The sequence below is a fragment of the Oncorhynchus nerka genome, linkage group LG9a, assembly GCF_034236695.1.
Source record: "Oncorhynchus nerka isolate Pitt River linkage group LG9a, Oner_Uvic_2.0, whole genome shotgun sequence".
NCBI lineage: Eukaryota > Metazoa > Chordata > Actinopteri > Salmoniformes > Salmonidae > Oncorhynchus > Oncorhynchus nerka.
In genome coordinates this window covers 11763474-11786025 of record NC_088404.1, presented here as the reverse complement: position 1 = coordinate 11786025, position 22552 = coordinate 11763474, and the positions used below count along the sequence as shown (strand labels likewise).

Sequence of the window (22552 nt, the reverse complement as noted above, 5' to 3'; positions counted from 1 at the left end):
AAGGTAAAATAAAAAATAAACATACACATGTTTAGCACATGTTATTGGGGGCGTAGCGAAATGCTTCTGTTGCCACTAAGTTGGAAGCACAGAATCGTTTACTGGTAAATGAGGTTTGGAGTCAGACATAACAAATTGCAGGCTACTTTTCACAAACCTATGTGTAAATAACTGGAATAGGAATGAGATAGTACAGCCAGGATATGTTAACTTAAATCTAGCAAGGATATATTCATTTAAGAACATGATTTAAAAATCAATAGGTGTCATTTAGGCACAAAAGAGAAAAATGGCTGAAATGCCTACAATTTCAATTGGCCTGTTGATAAAATGAACATGGTGGTTTTGTTATTACTCATAGCCCTTAGTATTGACAGCACCATCCCATTGGGCACACACTGATTGAATCAATGTTGTTTATGAAGTTGAACCAACGTGGAATAGACGATGAAATGACGTCGGTGCCCAATGAGGTACACTGCATGACCAAAAGTATGTGGATACCTGCTCGTCGCACATCTCATTCCAAAATCATGGGCATTAATATGGAGTTGGTCCCCCCTTTTCCTGCTATAACAGCCTCCACTATTCTGGGAAGGCTTTCCACTAGATGTCGGAACATTGCTGTGGGAAGTTGCTTCCATTCAGCCACAAGAGCATTAGTGAGGTCGGGTACTGATGTTGGGTGATTAGGCTTGGCTCGCAGTCAGTGTTCCAATTTATCCCAAAGGTGTTCGATGGGGTTGAGGTCAGGGCTCTGTGCAGGCCCGTCAAGTTCTTCAATACCAATCTCGACAAATAATTTCTGTATGGACCTTGCTTTGTGCACGGGGGCATTGTCATGCTGAAACAGGAAAGGGCCATCCCAAACTGTTGCCACAAAGTTGGAAGTACAGAATCATCTAGAACATCATTGTATTCTGTAGTGTTAATATTTCCCTTCACTGGAACTAAGGGGCCTGAACCATGAAAAACAGCTCCAGACCATTATGCCTCCTCCACCAAGCTGGCACTATGCATTTGGGCAGGTAGTGTTCTCCTGGCATCCACCAAACACAGATTTGTCCTTCAGACTGCCAGATGGTGAAGCGTGATTCATCACTCCAGAGACGAGTTTCCACTGCTCCAGAGTCCTTTGTCGGCGATCTTTACACCACTCCAGCCAACACTTGGCATTGTGCATGGTGATCTTAGGCTTGTGTGGTGCTGCTCGGCCATGGAAACCCATTTCATGAAGCTCCCGACGAACAGTTCTTGTGCTGACTTTGCTTCCAGAGGCAGTTTGGAACTCGGTAGCAAGTGTTGCAACTGAGGACAGACAGTTTTTCCGCACTTCAGCACTCAGAGGTCCCATTCTGTGAGCTTGTGTGGCCTACCACATTGCGGCTGAGACGTTATTGCTCCTAGACATTTCCACTTCACAATAACAGCACTTACAGTTGACTGGGGGGCAGCTCTAGCAGGGCAAAACATTTGACAAACTGACTTGTTGGAAAGGTGGAATCCTAGAACGGTGCCACGTTGAAAGTCACTGAGCTCTTCAGTAAGGCCATTCTACTGCCAATGTTTGTCTATGGAGATTGCATGGCGGTGTGCTCGATTTTATACACCCGACAGCAACAGGTGTGGCTGAAATAGCCAAATCCATTCATTTTAAGAGGTGTCCACATACTTTTGTATATGGACTGTAGGACCTACACGCACCAAGGTTTTCCATGAGTCCAGTAAATTCCACTGCACCTTGGAACAAGCTAAACAATGAGGCGTGGTTCCCGTGCGCACCCCTGATTGGCTGTTGCCTGTTTGGCCCCTGAACCTGGTACCTTGGATAGCGAAAGAGCTCGAGGGTCATTTTAGTACACTACACTAACCTAATCCTAACTGACGCGCCATGCCTCGCTATACGGTTCACATTCGGGATGAGTGGCTGGCTGTTCCCTGCCGCGACCCGACATACACCATCCAGTGGCTGGGCTACGAGGCGCTCAAACGCTACACCAAGAACAAGCCGGACAACGGAGGCATCGACGCGGTGAAAGACATTCGTTTTGTCGCGAGGAGGTGCCAGGGACAGGGGCTGTTGGATGGTGATGACACCATAGAGGATGTCCTCGAGGACAATGACTTCGTCGAAATTGGTAATTAGTTTAAATTCAATATGTTTTATTTTGTACCACTTAGAAGGTAGACAGAAGAACGTATTTTCTCCCTTGGAAAACTTCAGGAAACATGGCATGGTCTACAATAAGAATAGGATTTTAGTGCGCAATACAATAGAAAGTCTGTGTTTTTTTGTTTGTTGGTAGAATGTCTATTAATATATTGATTTGTAGCCATCGAAGGGGATACCATGTCTCCAGACTTCATTCCGTACCAGCCTGGAGTTTCACACCTGTATCCTTCTTGTGTCACATTAAACTGCTCTTGTTAATGTCGGAATGGAATGGTATTAACCAAATACGCATTTGGATTATGAGTATAATTTGACTACAAATGTGTGTCATAAAAATTCTAGAAATCTCATATTAGCTAGTCCTAAATGGAAGATAGGTGTCATTATATATATGTCCTAGTAGCCTGATTATGCCAGGTGAGTACTTAAGTTATTGATTGAGGCATTATGCTGTAGTCATCTGAGGGTTAATCGAGCGTAAATTCTGGTCCATATCCCTAACCATTATCAAACAGGACAGCTGCATACAGAGAATCCGACGATGTGAGTATTACTGGCGTATAACACTGTCTCACATGCTATTTTATTCATATCTAATCAGTTCTGAAGCAACACGTGCTTTCTTCTCTTCAGAACCTTTTCCTAGATGGCAACAGCCTGACTTCGACAGACCTGGTGAATTTAGGACGGGGTCTGTACAAGATTAAGGTCATTATTTACTTCAGATTTTACCTGGTTATTAGATAGATATAAATATATATATATATATATATATATATATATATATATATATATATATATATATATATATATATATGCCTTGCTATACGGTTCACATTCGGGATATTTTTCCATTTTGGGGCATTTCTTGGAAAAAGTAAGTTGTCTGTATTTGCCCTTTTGTAACTGTTTCAACAAAAAAACAACTTATGAACAGTTGATCACCAGATTTAAGGTAATGATCAACAAGCTTGTAGTCTAGTTGTGCTATCATGTCCATGATGTGCTGATCCTATCATTACTCAATCTTTCTCTCCCTATCCTCTCCTTTCCTCCTGTACCTAACCTTTCAGCTGACCTCAGAAGCAGAGAATGGAGTTGTGAAATCCAGAGAGCTTCTGGACACCATCGTCAAGGAGAACAAAGGTGAGAGAAGTTAGAATCTGAGTTACAATCCGAGTTAGAATCCAAGTTAGAATCCTTACAATCCGAGTTAGAATTCAAGTTAGAATCCTAGTTAGAATCCAAGCTAGAATCCTGTCATGATGATTATGGAACTATTCATGTATCCATAACAGAAGAAAGCCAATCGAAAAAGAAATGTATAACACTGAATAACACAAATGTAAAATTGGTTATAGAATAGCATATATTATCTGTGAACCATACGGTTGACAATCCACCACTATATAAATGAAATTTGCACTAATTTTAACATAATATGCAATAGACTGTGATGGTAAACACCTGATTAAAGTTATCCTGGGTGCGAGAGTGCAACAAATTGTTCATTGTCATCAGAGAATTGACCTACATGCAACCATCTTTCGCTCTCTCTAGTTGTCTATGGAATCACGACAGGGTTTGGTAAATTTGCCCGGACTGTCATTCCTGTCCACAAGCTCAAGTACAGTACTTTCTCTTTTTTCTCTGAATATTGTCTGATAAGATTCATGCATTGTTTGCTTACAATGTGTCCATGTGTTGTATTCCCTTAGGGAGCTACAGGAAAATCTGGTGCGATCACACTCTGCAGGTTAGTGACCTAATGTATAACTGAGCTACAGGTACTACTATCTAACTGGCCCATGTGTTCCACTACCTAAAGCATATACCTAAAAAAACAGATTTTGATTCATGCAAGTCTGTCTTTTTGTCATACTTGTATATTCGCTATGAATATATCCATTCTTTTATATTCACTGGTCTTGTTTTGGGGCTCATATTATACCATATTATACCATTATCCCAACTCTCCGATCACGCTCTGGTGTTTAGGTGTGGGCAACCCACTGAGCCCAGAAAGGACCAGGATGTTGTTGGCTCTGAGGATCAATGTCCTGGCTAAAGGATACAGTGGAATCTCCCTGGAAACCCTGCACAGAATGATCCAAGCCTTCAACGGTAAACCCAGTAACCCTGACCTTCACCTCAGCTTCACCTCAGGGATAGCCTACATTCCATTGATTCCATTGGTGCTGTTGGTTCTGTTGGTTCCATTAGTTATTTTGGTTCCATTGGTTCCGTTGATTCCATTGGTGCTGTTGGTTCTGTTGGTTCCATTAGTTATTTTGGTTCCATTGGTTCCGTTGATTCCATTGGTGCTGTTGGTTCTGTTGGTTCCATTAGTTATTTTGGTTCCATTGGTTCCGTTGATTCCATTGGTGCTGTTGGTTCTGTTGGTTCCATTAGTTATTTTGCTTACATTGGTTCCGTTGATTCCATTGGTGCTGTTGGTTCTGTTGGTTCCATTAGTTCTTTTGCTTACATTGGTACAGCTGGTTCCATTAGTTATTTTGGTTCCATTGGTTCCGTTGATTCCATTACTTCTTTTGGTTCAATTTAGTTTAGTTTATTAGGATCCCCATTAGCTACTACATATGCAGCAGCTACACTTCCTGGGGTCCACTTAAAATGTGTAAATACATAAAGTACAGGACAGTAATAGACAAGAACAACATAAGATAACATTACATTTCAAATAAAACTTGTAAATAAAATAAGAATTAAACTGTATATAGGAAAGTGTCAAGATAATTAAGTTCGCAGTGTTCATAAACCCAATTTGAATTGATTACTCAGCCTGATACCCAGAATTAGTAGGAAACTGGTTGTAATGAATCAGACAATTGTCAGGAATGTTTATTTAGAGAGCTCTGCTCATAATACCATGTACATTGGTTTATATACCTCACATTTCGTCATAAATGTCCCTCCTTCTCTCAGATACAATGGCAATATATTTCACAAGCCTTCTCACATTGTCTGCCACCTGTTAAACAATCTACTACAAGCCAAAGGTCTCTCACCTCCCTGGGTAGGGACAGAATGTCCTGTAAGGAACACAGTATTCCAGCCGGTCTGATGATAAATAGATCCATTCATTTCTAACAAGGAACAGAAAGTCCTTGTTCTAATTCTTGGCTAAAACTACACACATTATATTCAGTATTATGATTATAATAAGATTCATACATTCATACAGTAACAGAGTAGTATTCTGTTTATAGTTCTAAGTTAAATGTATACATAATTGAGTCATTATTCATAAAAATCCCATAACATATCCACCCTATGGTGAAATATTATACATCCAATCACACCTCTATTTTTATTAGAATGTTAAAAAGCACACATCTATTTTTATTAAAACTATTTCTAGTTATCCAAATTGAACCCAGCAAAGACCAGTATATGTATTTACATTGATTGTTCTAGGCCTACATCAGAATCATAACTCTTCTTATCAGGATTTTCATTATAATCTTCATAAAAAAACAGTCTAAACACCTAAACATTAAAAATGGTTTCATCCAACATAGGCTCCTCGTATGTGAAGGAGCCGGATCCATCTGCTAGGTCTAGAGTCATGTATTCCACTGGTCCACATATCATTCCACTGGTCCGAGCTCGGAATCGGCCCGTATCTCACTATCTGTTGTCTCATCAATTTCTCCAGAGTCCTGGAAATGAGAACCTTTCACAATAAGACATCTCAGACCAATCAGCACACTCCTGTAAAGCTCCACCCCGTCCCAGAGAACATATCACCAGCCAGAGGCCAGCCCACACTTTCACTTCTATGAACGCTCACAGTGGGGAAAAGACTGGGTCAGGGAATCTTCATTAGAGAGATGACCCCCGAACCCTGTTGGTTTCGGTTCTCCTCTCTAACACTGTGATTGTTCGACAGTGTCAGTGTGTCTTACCCTTTTGCAGTGTGTGATATGAACCCAGGTAGCTCTTTCAGCTATCCTCACTGCGAAGGCTGTCACCAGGAGTCCTTGGTATGGCCCCTCCCAACAGGCTGCTTCCCATCTATTCTCCTATATGTTGCATAGTGTGGGGATACCTTATCTACAGTAATTTACCATCCCTAAGAACTGCAACTTATTTATTTTCATAAATAATTTTCATGCTTATAAAATCACTGTTTTTCTATGTCAATGTATTTTCCTGCCCTATTTGCTTAAAATATGTCCTGTCCAAACCTCAAAGGACCATAACTTCCCCTATTTATTATTGATGATAAATAGGATTGCTGTTCCTGTTGTAATACCAAATCAATAGTAGCCAATTCTAAACCTTCACAGTCAGTGTTTACAACAGAATCCTGAACCTCTTTCTTATTCTCACTAGAGTCTATTTCCCCGCTCCCCATAATTTGTCCTGTCTCAATTCCACTTTCTCCTCTGTGGTTCAAACTACAATTATGTCCAAGAGCCATAAACTCCATCATAATTCATTTACCTTGAAATCAGTATCACAAATGACCACAAATTAATTATCCAAATGGCCATCCCCTGAGGCTGATCAAACCACAAGGGAAAGCCATGATAGAGGTCAAAGGTTATACCACCCTTTTACAGTCGTGTTCCATACTATATTAGACATATTAAAGAACCCTTTATCTAAATAATTCACGTGTTTAATTAAAACTGTTGTTGCTCCTAGACGTTTCCACTTCACAATAACAGCACTTAAAGTTGACCGGGGGAGCTCTAGCAGGGCAGAAATTTGATGAACTGACTTCAGTGCCACGTTGAAATTAACTGAGCTCTTCAGTAAGGCCATTCTACTGCCAATGTTTGTCTATGGAGATTGCATGGCTATGTGCTCGATTTTATAGACCTGTCAGCAACAAGTCTGGCTGAAATAGCAGAATCCACTAATTTGAACGGGTGTCCACATACTTTTGTATATATAGTGTACCTCTACCCATTTTCACAACAACTTTGTCAATTTGACTTAACCATGATAACTGAGCATCCAGATAACTGAGCATCCTCCTAGGAGTAACCACTGGTTCCATATGTTCTTTTGGTTCCATATGTTCTTTTGGTTCCATATGTTATTTTGGTTCCGTAAGTTATTTTCTTCCATTGGTTCTTTTGGTTCCATTTGTTATTTTGGTTCCATTACTTCCATTGAATGGGCCACTTCAGAGAGTCTTTCATTGAAACAACAGCAACGTTAAACAAACAGAAACAGGGAAACGTCTCACATCTCCGATTGTCTTCTCCTTATAGCGTCCTGCCTGTCCTTCGTCCCTGAGAAGGGGACAGTAGGTGCCAGCGGAGACCTGGCCCCTCTCTCCCACCTGGCTCTGGGGCTGATGGGAGAAGGCAAGATGTGGTCGCCCAAGAGTGGATGGGCCGACGCCAAATACGTAAGTCATATCACTGCATTTATTTCATGTTCTATTTTACCTTTATGTAACTAGGCAATTCAGGGCAAATTCTTATTTACAACGACAGCGTGTAACTGTATAACTAACAAACTGATGTCACTGAACTCCTGGATGATGGGGACATTGCACAATATCCCCAGTGAAAATTTTGACATTGGGATCAACACAGTGGTAGACTGACTACTGAGAGGTCAGATGAGAAAACATGTTTGTTTTTCTACAACCCTTGACCTTTTACATTTGCTTTCCCCCTCTTTTCCCCTTTCATCCCTGTGCCCAGGTACTAGAGGCTCATGGACTCAAGCCAATATCACTGAAGCCCAAGGAGGTAAAGCGAACACACTCATCTACTCTTCTGTTGTTCTTTGTCACTCCATGGAGCGGTTGATTTGAGCTCACGCTGTGTATTTGTGTACCATTTACAACAAACCAACTTCAATCCGTTTGCAAATGGCTGCTGATAAAACAGAATGTTCTCTGATTTTCCACAACAAAGGTGTTTAACTCCAGTCCTTGACATAGTTGTTTTGATGGGATGAGACTCCTATATTTGACATGTCACTGGGCCATGTTGGACCACCTCTTCTTCAGTTCAGCTCTCTGGACCACAGTTGTTCGTGCTAACCCTGGTTTCCAAGGGGATGTTTGTGTGGGGACTGGGTTAAAAGCCAACTCTCTCCCCTGCCCATAGGGCCTGGCGTTAATTAATGGTACCCAGATGATCACGTCTCTGGGGGCAGAGGCGGTGGAGAGAGCCCAGGCCATCGCCAGGCAGGCGGACATCATCGCTGCTATCACCCTGGAGGTGCTTAAGGGGACCTCCAAGGCCTTCGACAGTGGTGAGACGAGATGGAGGGATGCGTGTGTATGTGTGTGCTTTCACCCAATCACCCTGGAGGTGCTTAAGGGGACCTCCAAGGCCTTCGACAGTGGTGAGACGAGATGGAGGGATGCGTGTGTATGTGTGTGCTTTCACCCAATCACCCTGGAGGTGCTTAAGGGGACCTCCAAGGCCTTCGACAGTGGTGAGACGAGATGGAGGGATGCGTGTGTATGTGTGTGCTTTCACCCAATCACCCTGGAGGTGCTTAAGGGGACCTCCAAGGCCTTCGACAGTGGTGAGACAAGACGGAGGGATGCGTGTGTATGTGTGTGCTTTCACCCAATCACCCTGGAGGTGCTTAAGGGGACCTCCAAGGCCTTCGACAGTGGTGAGACGAGACGGAGGGATGCGTGTGTATGTGTGTGCTTTCACCCAATCACCCTGGTGGTTTTCAAGGGGACTTTCCAAGCCATTGAGCATGGAGGGTTAGTGTTCACTCTAAAGTTAGTGTTAGTTAACGCTCAAGGGGATCAGTGAGTGCATATAAAGACTCCCGAGTGGCGCAGCGGTCTAAGGCACCGCATCTCAGTGCTAGAGGCGTCACTACAGATACCCTGGTTCGAATCCAGGCTGTATCGCAACCGGCCGTGATTGGGAGTCCTATAGGGCAGCGCACAATTGGCCCAGCGTCATCCGGGGTTGGCTGGCGTAGGCCGTCATTGTAATTAAGAATTTGTTCTTAACTGACTTGCCTAGTTAAATAAAGGTTCAAATAAAAATTAAAATATATACTTTGTGTGTGACATACAACCACACCTTTGTCATTTTCTAGCACTTTTACCAACTGCCGACGACCATGACCGATCTAAAACGTCATGATTGAGACTGATTTAGCTACGCTATGCTAACTCAGTCCTCCATCATTCTAGATATCCACGCTTTGCGGCCCCATCCAGGACAGATAGAAGTGGCCATGAGGTTCCGCGCCTTACTGGACTCAGACCACCATCCCTCAGAGATCGCAGGTGAGTGAATGGATCAGGGTGCTGTACTACCACTCCAGTGTGTGTGTGTGTGTGTGTGTGTGTGTGTGTGTGTGTGTGTGTGTGTGTGCGCGCGTCCATGTGTGTGCGCGCGTCCATGTGTGTGTGTGCCTGTCTTTTGGAGGAGTTGGGATAAAGTATTAATTGGACAATAAAAGTAATATTCTGTTCTTGTTCTTCTACAGAGAGTCATCGGTTCTGTGACAGAGTCCAGGATGCCTACACCATGCGTTGCTGTCCTCAGGTGACTTAACATAGGGGTCAGAGGTCACAGAGTTTCATATTTAGTTCACAGAGAATCCCCTCCAGGTCAGGACTCAACTCAGCCTTGTCTTTTCTTTTTACCCACAGGTCCACGGTATTGTGAACGACACAATAGATTTTACCCAGAAAATCATCAACACCGAGATTAACAGCGCCACCGACAACCCTGTATCCTTCACTGTGTGTGTGTATGTGTGACCAAATTATTCACCAACTATTCCCCCTGACCAAATTTGACCATTTCTACATTCTGTGCCAGTTTTATCCTTAAATGTCTGAAACAGATGGTGTTTGCAGAGAGAGGAGAGACCATCTCAGGAGGAAACTTCCATGGAGAATACCCAGCAAAGGTATCAAAAGCTTCTGGTGGACTGAGTATTTCTGACTTTTAGAACTATGTGAGACGATAAATGGCATAGTATAACTAACTAGATTCAGCCGCGGGACAATGTTTGGTGGGCCGGAACATAATTACAAATCATTTATAGACTGCATATTGATATAATGTTTATAGACTGCAAATGTATATAATGTTTGACTAAAACATAATAATTTCAAACCTTGCTGACATTTGTATACGGTCATGTATCTCTCTATTATGGGTGGGAATACTTGGGAAATTTGTGGTCATACGCACATCCTTAAAAACATAGTAGATGCTGGGTTAATTAAAGAATATTGATTAAGAACACGAAGGCCCGCACACTGTTAAAGCTCCCAATTTACCGATTTATTGACAACGTTTCCATCCGAAACGGAATTAATATACACATTTTTATACCCCCACCCCCCACCCCCCACACTACGGTTTGCAACTGCACATGGGGACAAAGATCGTACTTTTTGGAGAAATGTCTTCTGGTCTGATAAAACAGTAATAGAACTGTTTGGCCATGATGACCATTGTTATGTTTGGAGGAAAAAGGGGGAGCCTTGCAAGCCGAAGAACACCATCCCAACCGTGAAGCACAGGGGTGGCAGCATCATGTTGTGGGGGTGCTTTGCTGCAGGAGGGACTGGTGCATTTCAAGAAATAGATAGCATCATGTGGATATATTGAAGCAACATCTCAAGAAGTTAAAGCTTCTTGAGTCAGGAAGTTAAAGCTTGGTCGCAAATGGGTCTTCCAAATTGACAATGACCACAAGCATACTTCCAAAGTTGTGGCAAAATGGCTTAAGGGCAACAAAGTCAAGGTATTGGAGTGGCCATCACAAAGCCCAGACCTTTAGAAAATTTGTGTGCAGAACTGAAAAAGCGTGTGCGAGCAAGGAGGCCTACAAACCTGTCTCAGTTATACCAGCTCTGTCAGGAGGAATGGACCAAAATTCACCCAACTTATTTTGGGAAGCTTGTGGAAGGATACCCGAAAAGTTTGACCCAAGTTTAACAATTTAAAGGCAATACTTGCAAGTAGTAATTTAGTGTTTGTAAACTTCTGACCCACTGGGAATGTGATGAAAGAAAGAAAAGCTGAAATAAATCATTCTCTCTACTATTATTCTGGCATTTCACATTCTTAAAATAAAGTGGTGATCCTAACTGACCTAAGGCAGGGAATTTTTAGTAGGATTACATGTCAGGAATTGTGAAAAAATGAGTTTAAATGTATTTGGCTAAGGTGTATGTAAACTTCTGACTTCAACTGTATATATATATATATATATATATAAAAATCTGTGTACGTGACCAATAAACTTTGATTTGATATGACTCCTATACCTCTATTGTTCTCTCTCTCTTTCTGTCTCTAGGCCCTGGACTTCTTGGCTATAGGTGTCCATGAGCTGGCAGCCATCAGTGAGAGGAGGATTGAGCGTCTGTGTAACCCGTCTCTCAGTGAGCTGCCAGCCTTCCTAGTCAACGAGGGAGGGCTCAACTCCGGATTCATGATCGCACACTGTACAGCTGCTTCCCTGGGTTAGTAAAGGATCAGCTCTTACTAACGTATGTCATTACGTCTTTGGGTGACCCAGGAGTAAACCCCATTGTGTGATAAAGAAGGCTATCACTGAGAAATAAAGTATTACTTAGATTTCAACACACCCATCAACGTGTATTGATCACATCTTTACTAATTCTGCAGAAGTTAGCTTGAAAGTAGTATCCAGATTCATCAGATGTAGTGATCATAGTATCCATATCCAAGCCAAAGTTCCAAAGGCTGGGTCTAATATAGTGGATAAGAGGTCATACAATAACTTTTGTAGTCATATTCCAATATTGTTGAATATTTGTTGGTCCGTGGTGTGTAATGACGAGCAATCAGACGCTGCACTTGACACATTTATGAAATTGCTTATTCCAGCTACTAATCAAATCAAACCAAATTTTATTGGTCACATACACACGGTTAGCAGATGTTATTGGTCACATACACACGGTTAGCAGATGTTATTGGTCACATACACACGGTTAGCATATGTTATTGGTCACATACACACGGTTAGCATATGTTATTGGTCACATACACACGGTTAGCAGATGTTATTGGTCACACACACGGTTAGCAGATGTTATTGGTCACATACACACGGTTAGCATATGTTATTGGTCACATACACACGGTTAGCAGATGTTATTGGTCACATACACGTGGTTAGCAGATGTTATTGGTCACACACACGGTTAGCAGATGTTATTGGTCACATACACACGGTTAGCATATGTTATTGGTCACATACACACGGTTAGCAGATGTTAATGGTCACATACACACAGTTAGCAGATGTTATTGGTCACATACACACAGTTAGCAGATGTTATTGGTCACATACACACGGTTAGCAGATGTTAATGGTCACACGGTTAGCAGATGTTAATGGTCACACGGTTAGCAGATGTTAATGCAAGTGTAGCGAAATACTTGTGCTTCTAGTTCCGACCGTGCAGTAATATCTAACAAGTAATCTAACAATTTCACAGTGTAAAGGATTTTTAATTTATTGTATTTTATTTCACCTTTATTTAACCAGGTAGGCTAGTTGAGAACAATTCTCGTTTACAACTGCAACATGGCCAAGATAAAGCAAAGCAGTGCAACACAATCAACAACACAGAGTTACAGAATGAATAAACAAACATGCAATCAATAATACATTAGAAAAAGTCTATATACAGTGTGTGCAAATGAGGTAGGATAAGGCAATAAATAGGCCATAGTGGTGAAATAATTACAATATAGCAATTAAACACTGTAGTGATAGATATGCAGAAGATGATATAACCAAGATGGCATAGCAGTGCATATGTGTTTTGTTCGTCCTTTCGTGTACTTTGTATTTTTTCGTCCTTTTTTGTATATATTTCAATTTTATTTTCAATCTCTTTTCCATTTTAAATCAATTATATATTCCGGTAACCTGCCTTACCCAATGTGACCTCATTTTTTTAATTTTTAGACCCTATAGCCAGAACCACCTAGCCACCAGAAGCTAACCAGCTAATTAGCTACAAGCTATTTAGTCATTGTTAGCCACTGCTAGCGTCCTTTACCTTCTGCACAGACAGATACCAGCCCTTTTTTTAGCCTGGATAATACTCGGCAGCCTACCAGTATCGGACTGTTTCTCCACTACAATGTCAGATTCCTGCCATAAACCCTGGACCATTACTCCTGATCTTCACAGCTAGCTAGCTGCTAGCTGCCACCGAGTGACCCAGTACCGAAGCTATCCCTGAGGCCCACCTCCCGGGCCTACTCGGTTGTTCACCCGGACTCCATCCAAACACGGCTAGAATCCACTACTCCACCGGATCCTTGCCATGAGCTCTGGTCCTTGGCACCGGATCACCGCTGCTACTGAGTGGCTATAGTGGCTAACGCTCCTGCCCCAAAGCTAGCACCAGTTAGCCGTGAGCCAGGCGCATCTCCCGGCTAGCAAACTAAATTACTACAACTACAATACCTCTTTCGCCATCTGGCTTGGATCCTTTGTCGACATGGTGCCCCACCGCACCACCACGACTAGTCTGCCGACGAATTCTCCATCTGCTGTGCCTTCAACCGGCATCCGTCGGAGCAAACGCTTCTACTAGCCCCGGGCTGCTAACTTTAAATGCTGTGTCGCCCGCGTGCTAGCATAGTAGCGACTATTCCACAGCTTCCCTGTTCCAACACCTGTGATTACTTTATGCCTCGCTGTCTCTCTCAAATGTCAATATGCCTTGTATACTGTTGTCTAGGTTAGTTATCATTGTTTTAGTTTACAATGGAGCCCCTAGTTCCACTCATCATACCTCTGATACCTCCTTTGTCCCATCTCCCACACATGCAGTGACTTCACCCATTATAACCAACATGTCCAGAGATGCAACCTCTCTTATCATCACTCAGTGCCTTGGCTTACCTCTGCTGTACCCATACCCCACCATACCCCTGTCTGCACATTATGCCCTGAATCTATTCTACCACGCCCAGAAATCTGCTCCTTTTATTCTTTGTCCCCAACGCTCTAGGCGACCAGTTTTGATAGCCTTTAGCCGTACCCTCATCCCACTTCTCCTCTGTTCCTCGGGTGATGTGAAGGTAAACCCAGGCCCTGCGTGTCCCCAGGCACCCTCATTTGTTGACTTCTGTGATCGAAAACGCCTTGGTTTCATGCATGTTAACATCAGAAACCTCCATCCTCAGTTTGTTTTACTCTCAGCCAACCCTGATGTCCTTGCCGTATCTGAATCCTGCCTTAGGAAGGCCACCAAAAATTCTGAGATTTCCATACCCAACTACAACATTTTCCGTCAAGATAGAACTGCCAAAGGGGGAGGAGTTGCAATCTACTGCAGAGATTCTGTCATACTTTCCAGGTCTATACCCAAACAATTCGAACCGGCTTTCTATTTCGCAACAAAGCCTCCTTCACTCACATCGCCAAACTTACCCTAGTAAAACTGACTATCCTACCGATCCTCGACTTCGGCGATGTCATCTACAAAATAGCTTCCAATACTCTACTCAGCAAACTGGATGCAGTCTATCCCAGTGCCATCCGTTTTGCTACCAAATGACCTTATACCACCCACCACTGCGACCTGTATGCTCTAGTCGGCTGGCCCTCGCTACATATTTGTCGCCACTGGCTCCAGGTTATCTATAAATCTATGCTAGGTAAAGCTCCGCCTTATCTCAGCTCACTGGTCACGATAACAACACCCACCCGTAGCACACGTTCCAGCAGGTATATCTCACTGATCATCCCCAATGCCAACACCTCATTTGGCTGCCATTCCTTCCAGTTCTCTGTTGCCAGTGACTGGAACGAATTGCAAAAATCGCTGAAGTTGGAGACTTTTATTTCCCTCACCAACTTTAGTTGTCCACATATTCTAAGTCAGAACCGTCCAGAAAAGTGATGAATGAATAAGAATATGTACGTATAAATATATGGATGAGTGATGGCCGTGCGGCATAGGCGAGATGCAGTAGATGGTATAGAGTACAGTATATACATATGAGATGAGTAATGTAGGGTATGTAAACATTATATAAAGTGGCCTTGTTTAAAGTGGCTAGTGATACATTTATTACATCCATTTTTTTATAATAAAATTGACTTAGTTGAGTTAGTATGTTGGCAGCAGCCACTCAATGTTAGTGATGGCTGTTTAACAGTCTGGGGGCCTTGAGATAGAAGCTGTTTTTCAGTCTCTCAGTCCCAGCTTTGATGCACCTGTACTGACTTCGCCCTCTGGATGGTAGCGGGGTGAACAGGCAGTGGCTCAGGTGGTTGTTGTCCTTGATTATCTTTTTGGCCTTCCTGTGACTTTGGCGGGTGCTATAGGTGTCCTGGAGGGCAGGTAGTTTGGCCCCAGTGATGCGTTGTGCCTCACTACCCTTTGGAGACAGGATGCTCTCGATTGTGCATCTGTAAAAGTTTGTGAGTGTTTTAGGTGGCAAGCCAAATTTCTTCAACCTCCTGAGTTTGAAGTTGCTCCTTCTTCACCACGCTGTCTGTGTGGGTGGCCCATTTAAGTTTGTCCGTGATGTGTATGCCGAGGAACTTAAAACTGTCCATCTCCTCCGCTACTGTCCCGTCGATGTGGATAGGGGGGTGCTCCAAGAACACACCCTTGTGGGGCCTCAGTGTTGAAGATCAGCGGGGTGGAGATGTTGTTTCCTACCCTCACCACCTGGGAACGGCCTGTCAGAAAGTCCAGGACCCAGTTGCACTTGAGCTTAATGACGAGTTTTGAGGGGTGCTATGGTGTTAAGCATGCACCCATTAAGAAGAAAATGACTGTAAAAACTGTTAAATCCATGTGAATTGATTAGGAATTCAAAAATGGTATGGTTGAGAGGGATGAGGCAAACGAATGGTAAATAAGTCTGGCTGGCCCAGATTGGATAGAAGCTGTATTTCAAATTGAGAAATCAGTGACCCTGTAACTGCTTAAAAAGAGGAGCTAATATAAATTAGGTTTGTTGTCAATCTTTTTTGGCCTTCCTGGCTTTGGGTGCGAAGTGGAGGGCAGAGATTGACCCCAGTCCATCACTGCCTTGTATTTATGAGAGGTATTGACATGTTCAACCTCCTGAATGCACCATGTCTGTGTGCTGTCCATTTAAGTTTGAACTATGGCGCACAGCTCAAAACTGTCACCTCATGCATGTCCCATAAGACACACCACAAGAGGTCTCTTCACAGGCCCCAAGTCCAGAACAGACTATGGGAGGCTCTATTCTGGGAGGCTCTATTCTGGGAGGCTCTATTCTGGGAGGCTCTATTCTGGGAGGCTCTATTCTGGGAGGCTCTATTCTGGGAGGCTCTATTCTGGGAGGCTCTATTCTGGGAGGCTCTATTCTGGGAGGCTCTATTCTGCATCAAGTAACTGCTGCAATCAGTGAAATTAGATTTAAAAAACGGATACAAATACACCTTAAGGAACAGGGGGGACTGTGAAGCAACACAAATATAGGCACAGACACATGCATATACACACACATTTATAACATACACTAACACACACTGTACACATGGCCCACAGTTTGACACTGTAGATATGTGGTAGTGGTGGAGAGGGGCCTGAGGGCACACAGTGTACTGTAGACTATGTGGTAGTGCTCTATTCTGGGAGGCCTGAGGGCACACAGTGTACTGTAGATATGTGGTAGTGGTGGAGTAGGGGCCTGAGGCTATTCACACAGTGTGTTGTCAAATCAGATGTGGTAAAACAGTGGTGGAACAGGGGGCCTGAAGGCACAAATATGTACTGTACATGATATGTGGTAGTGGTGGACATATGGGCCTATACACACACATACACATGGAGTTTGTACTGTAGATATGTGGTAGTGGTGGAGTAGGGGCCTGAGGGCACACAGTGTACTGTAGATATGTGGTAGTGGTGGAGTAGGGGCCTGAGGGCACACAGTGTACTGTAGATATGTGGTAGTGGTGGAGTAGGGGCCTGAGGGCACACAGTGTGTTGTAGATATGTGGTAGTGGTGGAGTAGGGGCCTGAGGGCACACAGTGTACTGTAGATATGTGGTAGTGGTGGAGTAGGGGCCTGAGGGCACACAGTGTACTGTAGATATGTGGTAGTGGTGGAGTAGGGGCCTGAGGGCACACAGTGTACTGTAGATATGTGGTAGTGGTGGAGTAGGGGCCTGAGGGCACACAGTGTACTGTAGATATGTGGTAGTGGTGGAGTAGGGGCCTGAGGGCACACAGTGTGTTGTAGATATGTGGTAGTGGTGGAGTAGGGGCCTGAGGGCACACAGTGTACTGTAGATATGTGGTAGTGGTGGAGTAGGGGCCTGAGGGCACCCAGTGTACTGTAGATATGTGGTAGTGGTGGAGTAGGGGCCTGAGGGCACACAGTGTACTGTAGATATGTGGTAGTGGTGGAGTAGGGGCCTGAGAGCACACAGTGTACTGTAGATATGTGGTAGTGGTGGAGTAGGGGCCTGAGGGCACACAGTGTGTTGTAGATATGTGGTAGTGGTGGAGTAGGGGCCTGAGGGCACACAGTGTACTGTAGATATGTGGTAGTGGTGGAGTAGGGGCCTGAGGGCATTTACATTTACATTTAAGTCATTTCGCAGACGCTCTTATCCAGAGCGACTTACAAATTGGTGCTTTCACCTTATGACATCCAGTGGAACAGCCACTTTACAATAGTGCATCTAGGTCTTTTAAGGGGGGGAGCACACAGTGTACTGTAGATATGTGGTAGTGGTGGAGTAGGGGCCTGAGGGCACACAGTGTACTGTAGATATGTGGTAGTGGTGGAGTAGGGGCCTGAGGGCACACAGTGTACTGTAGATATGTGGTAGTGGTGGAGTAGGGGCCTGAGGGCACACAGTGTGTTGTAGATATGTGGTAGTGGTGGAGTAGGGGCCTGAGGGCACACAGTGTACTGTAGATATGTGGTAGTGGTGGAGTAGGGGCCTGAGGGCACACAGTGTACTGTAGATATGTGGTAGTGGTGGAGTAGGGGCCTGAGGGCACACAGTGTACTGTAGATATGTGGTAGTGGTGGAGTAGGGGCCTGAGGGCACACAGTGTACTGTAGATATGTGGTAGTGGTGGAGTAGGGGCCTGAGGGCACACAGTGTGTTGTAGATATGTGGTAGTGGTGGAGTAGGGGCCTGAGGGCACACAGTGTACTGTAGATATGTGGTAGTGGTGGAGTAGGGGCCTGAGGGCACACAGTGTACTGTAGATATGTGGTAGTGGTGGAGTAGGGGCCTGAGGGCACACAGTGTACTGTAGATATGTGGTAGTGGTGGAGTAGGGGCCTGAGGGCACACGGTGTACTGTAGATATGTGGTGGTGGTGGAGTAGGGGCCTGAGGGCACACAGTGTACTGTAGATATGTGGTAGTGGTGGAGTAGGGGCCTGAGGGCACACAGTGTACTGTAGATATGTGGTAGTGGTGGAGTAGGGGCCTGAGGGCACACAGTGTACTGTAGATATGTGGTAGTGGTGGAGTAGGGGCCTGAGGGCACACAGTGTACTGTAGATATGTGGTAGTGGTGGAGTAGGGGCCTGAGGGCACACGGTGTACTGTAGATATGTGGTGGTGGTGGAGTAGGGGCCTGAGGGCACACAGTGTACTGTAGATATGTGGTAGTGGTGGAGTAGGGGCCTGAGGGCACACAGTGTACTGTAGATATGTGGTAGTGGTGGAGTAGGGGCCTGAGGGCACACAGTGTACTGTAGATATGAGGTAGTGGTGGAGTAGGGGCCTGAGGGCACACAGTGTACTGTAGATATGTGGTAGTGGTGGAGTAGGGGCCTGAGGGCACACAGTGTACTGTAGATATGAGGTAGTGGTGGAGTAGGGGCCTGAGGGCACACAGTGTGTTGTGAATGTATTGTAATATTTTTTTTATTGACTATATATTTTTTTTTAAATCAGCTTGATGGCTGAAACGTTACTCCTAAATGTATATCTTTATATCCTGTTTTACTTGTGTAGTATCAGAGAACAAGGTGCTGTGTCACCCGTCTTCAGTGGACTCCCTGTCCACCAGCGCAGCCACAGAGGACCACGTATCCATGGGAGGCTGGGCCGCCAGGAAAGCCCTGAGGGTGGTGGAACATGTGGAACAAGGTGGGAAACTAACCGTTGATTTGGACTTGATACAGTAGATATTCATCTTTTGATTATTTGTTACTGTTGAAAAGAAGCAATATTATTATTATTTTTTAAATTTTACCCCTTTTTCTCCCCAATTTCATGGTATCCAATTGTTAGTAGCTACTATCTTGTCTCATCGCTATAACTCCCGTACGGGCTCGGGAGAGAAGAAGGTCGAAAGTCATGCGTCCTCCGAAACACAACCCAACCAAGCCGCACTGCTTCTTAACACAGCGCGCATCCAACCCGGAAGCCAGCCGCACCAATGTGTCGGAGGAAACACTGTGCACCTGGCGACCTTGATTAGCGCGCATTGCGCCCGGCCCGCCACAGGAGTCGCTGGTGCGCAATGAGACAAGGATACCCCCCCCCCCCCCCGCTCTGGAACGCTGCTGCTACTCTCTGTTATTTTCTATACATAGTCACTTTAATAACTATACCTACATGTACATATTACCTCAATTACCTCGACACAGGTGCCCCCCCACATTGACATTGACTCTGTACCAGTACCCCCTGTATATAACCCCGCTATTGTTATTTACTGCTGCTCTTAGCAAAGAGATATTTTTCATGCAAGAATGTTGCTAGGATTTTCTGGGAGTGGTCTAAAACTGAAATCTAGCTATTAGCCAAACTCCATCCCACCAAAACAGGCTGAAATTTCAGGCGATCTTTTACAAACAGCTCTTACACTGAAAGGACATTATCATCCTTTTCGCAATTTCAACCTCATACTGTGGAAATATATATACAACACAGGAGAATCACGGTTTGTTGATGCACTGGACATTTACAATACTTTTTACCTCTATGTCAAAAAGGAGCTTTTGGCTTTTTTGGTCTCTATTTTGGTATATTTCTATGCATTGAACATTACTAAGAAACACAAGAAAAATTGTATTAGATTTTATCCTATATAATAACTTGTATAATACTGTTGTTGATGATACTTTTCCAATCGGAAAAATGTGTTTATTTATGTGAATAATGTATTATTCTGAGGGTCCACAATTGGTCCATAACCTGTCTCGTTTCCTCTCCCCCTCGTCAGTCCTAGCAATCGAGCTGCTAGCTGCCTGCCAGGGAATTGAGTTCCTCCGCCCCCTGCGTACAACAACACCATTGGAGAAGGTCTATGACCTTGTACGTAGCGTAGTCAAGTAAGTCAAACAGATCTGGGCAGTGTGTACACAATGTAACGCACACAACACATGTCTCAGTCCCCTGAAATGATTGAGAAAGTTGGTTAATATTTATCCAATGTCCTTCTTCTTTCTGTGCCTCCTCTTCCCCTCATTATGTGCCTCCCACTGATTCGCTTCCCTTCTCTGCCTCCCCCTCTTCTCCTCACCCTCTCTGCCTCCCACCGATTCACTCCCCTTCTCTGCCTCCCCCTCTTCTCCTCACCCTTTCTGCCTTCCCCTCTTCTCCTCACCCTCTCTGCCTCCCACCGATTCACTCCCCTTCTCTGCCTCCCCCTCTTCTCCTCTTCTCCTCACCCCCTCTTCTCCTCACCCTCTCCTCCTCCTCTTCTCCTCACCCCCTCTCTGCCTCCCCCTCTTCTCCTCACCCTCTCTGCCTCCCACCGATTCACTCCCCTTCTCTGCCTCCCCCTATTCTCCTCACCCTCTCTGCCCCCCTCTTCTCCTCACCCTTTCTGCCTCCCCCTCTTCTCCTCACCCTCTCTGCCTCCCACCGATTCACACCCCTTCTCTGCCTCCCCCTCTTCTCCTCACCCTCTTCTTCTCACCCTCTCTGCCTCCCCCTCTTCTCCTCCCCCTCTTCTCCTCACCCTTTCTGCCTCCCCTCTTCTCCTCACCCTTTCTGCCTCCCCTGTTCCCAGGCCCTGGATCAAGGATAGGTTCATGTCTCCAGACATTGAGGCGGTCCATCGTCTTCTTCTAGACCAGAAGGCAAGTGTGGGGTCATAATAGTGTGGGGTCATAACTCTGAGCCTATTAAATAAACAAAAAATGTTAATTTAGCACATGCTTTTATCCAAGTTTGTGTATTTTGTGTGGTTATTCAGGTGTGGAACGTGGCACAGCCATACATTGAGAAGTATAACATGGAGCTTCTTCCTGAGTCCCGCCCCATCTCTCCTACTGCCTTCTCATTGGATCCCCCAGCATCACCACGGAAACGCATCCGACTCGAGTGAAATCATCATTGTCTGACTAAGCAGCCCCAGCCGCTTCAATAATTATTATGTATTCCATGCTAGTTTTGAACAAAGAGTTGTTGGATAACATTGATTGAGGCTTGACAGTAGATTTGTATCTTATTCGTCACAGAAACCAGATAGAGCTTGATTTAATGTATTAAACTTTATTCACAAAATCAATATGAATTTATTTTTCAATAAATTACAATAATTTCATGCCTTAGTTATTTCATATATTCATACTTTGTTTAATAGTAATTTGGGGAACTGATTGTACACATAAATGACTATGTACTGTAGAGTGAATATTGATTTTAAAGCTACAATGTCCACCTGAATAATCTAAACAGTAAATACAGTCAGTCGGTCTAAGGAAGCGGTATTATGTGTTTTTACAGGAATTTACCAACAACGGAAGATTTTTCTAAACAAATGTAATTTATACAACATGTGCACACTGTATTCTGCATGTTTGTGCAAAAATAGGTTGCATCCTTTACATTTTAGCACTGAATAAAGTCCTAATAACATGGTCATAGTTATCGTGAAATAGGCATTCAACTGTTTCTATTGAAATTCTACAATGAATTTCCAACAACTGATTTTTATCACGCCCTCGCTCAAGGGGATTTGGGAGTTGGTGGTAGAACAAGCTAGCCTGGTTTACCAGTCTCTTTACCTAATCCACACCCTGTACCCATGTGATGTGCCTAGGGACAGGTTTTTAGAGGATTTTGATACTGATTTGATCACTCACACAGCTATCGTCCCATCACAACGACTATGCAAATATTGAAACTCACTTTTTCTCCACAGAAACATGTTGCTAAAACCTGTCCCAAATTTGCTAGCGCACTTCTAAATTCTCAAACTAAATACATACTGCAATTCCAACCACAAAAGGTTTTTAGTTTCAAAATACAACAACTTGCCTAGCTAACAGCTAAATGTTTTTGACTTTGTTATACATTGCAATTATATTTTCGAGGCTCCACACAACAACTAATGAGCAACTCCGCAGTAAATCCAGCGCGAGGACGTTGAGATTGCTAAAAGGTCAGTCTCTCTGGCAATGACAAGGAAGTG

At 44.0% G+C, this 22552-nt stretch overlaps 1 protein-coding gene across 1 annotated transcript; it reads left to right on the top strand.

Annotated features, from left to right (window-relative positions):
* Nucleotides 1-1837: 1837 nt before the first annotated feature.
* Nucleotides 1838-21998, top strand: hal (histidine ammonia-lyase). Its single transcript, XM_029667353.2, has 20 exons — nucleotides 1838-2138; nucleotides 2334-2394; nucleotides 2689-2716; nucleotides 2807-2881; nucleotides 3247-3319; nucleotides 3734-3800; nucleotides 3892-3929; nucleotides 4172-4297; nucleotides 7423-7562; nucleotides 7864-7911; nucleotides 8275-8422; nucleotides 9336-9431; nucleotides 9635-9693; nucleotides 9801-9881; nucleotides 9998-10063; nucleotides 11468-11633; nucleotides 19138-19272; nucleotides 20354-20462; nucleotides 21146-21215; nucleotides 21332-21998. The coding sequence occupies exons 1-20, from the start codon at nucleotides 1892-1894 to the stop codon at nucleotides 21461-21463; spliced, it is 1965 nt and encodes a 654-aa protein (XP_029523213.1). The 5' UTR covers nucleotides 1838-1891; the 3' UTR covers nucleotides 21464-21998.
* Nucleotides 21999-22552: the final 554 nt, after the last annotated feature.

What these genes read in the sequence shown, in the direction of transcription:
- hal (XM_029667353.2), top strand. Translation starts at nt 1,892, where the DNA reads ATGCCTCGCTATACGGTTCACATTCGGGATGAGTGGCTGGCTGTTCCC. An exon ending in CATCGTCAAGGAGAACAAAG is followed by an intron (nt 3,320 to 3,733) that starts GTGAGAGAAGTT and finishes CGCTCTCTCTAG; the next exon opens with TTGTCTATGGAATCACGACA. An exon ending in GGTGCGATCACACTCTGCAG is followed by an intron (nt 3,930 to 4,171) that starts GTTAGTGACCTA and finishes TCTGGTGTTTAG; the next exon opens with GTGTGGGCAACCCACTGAGC.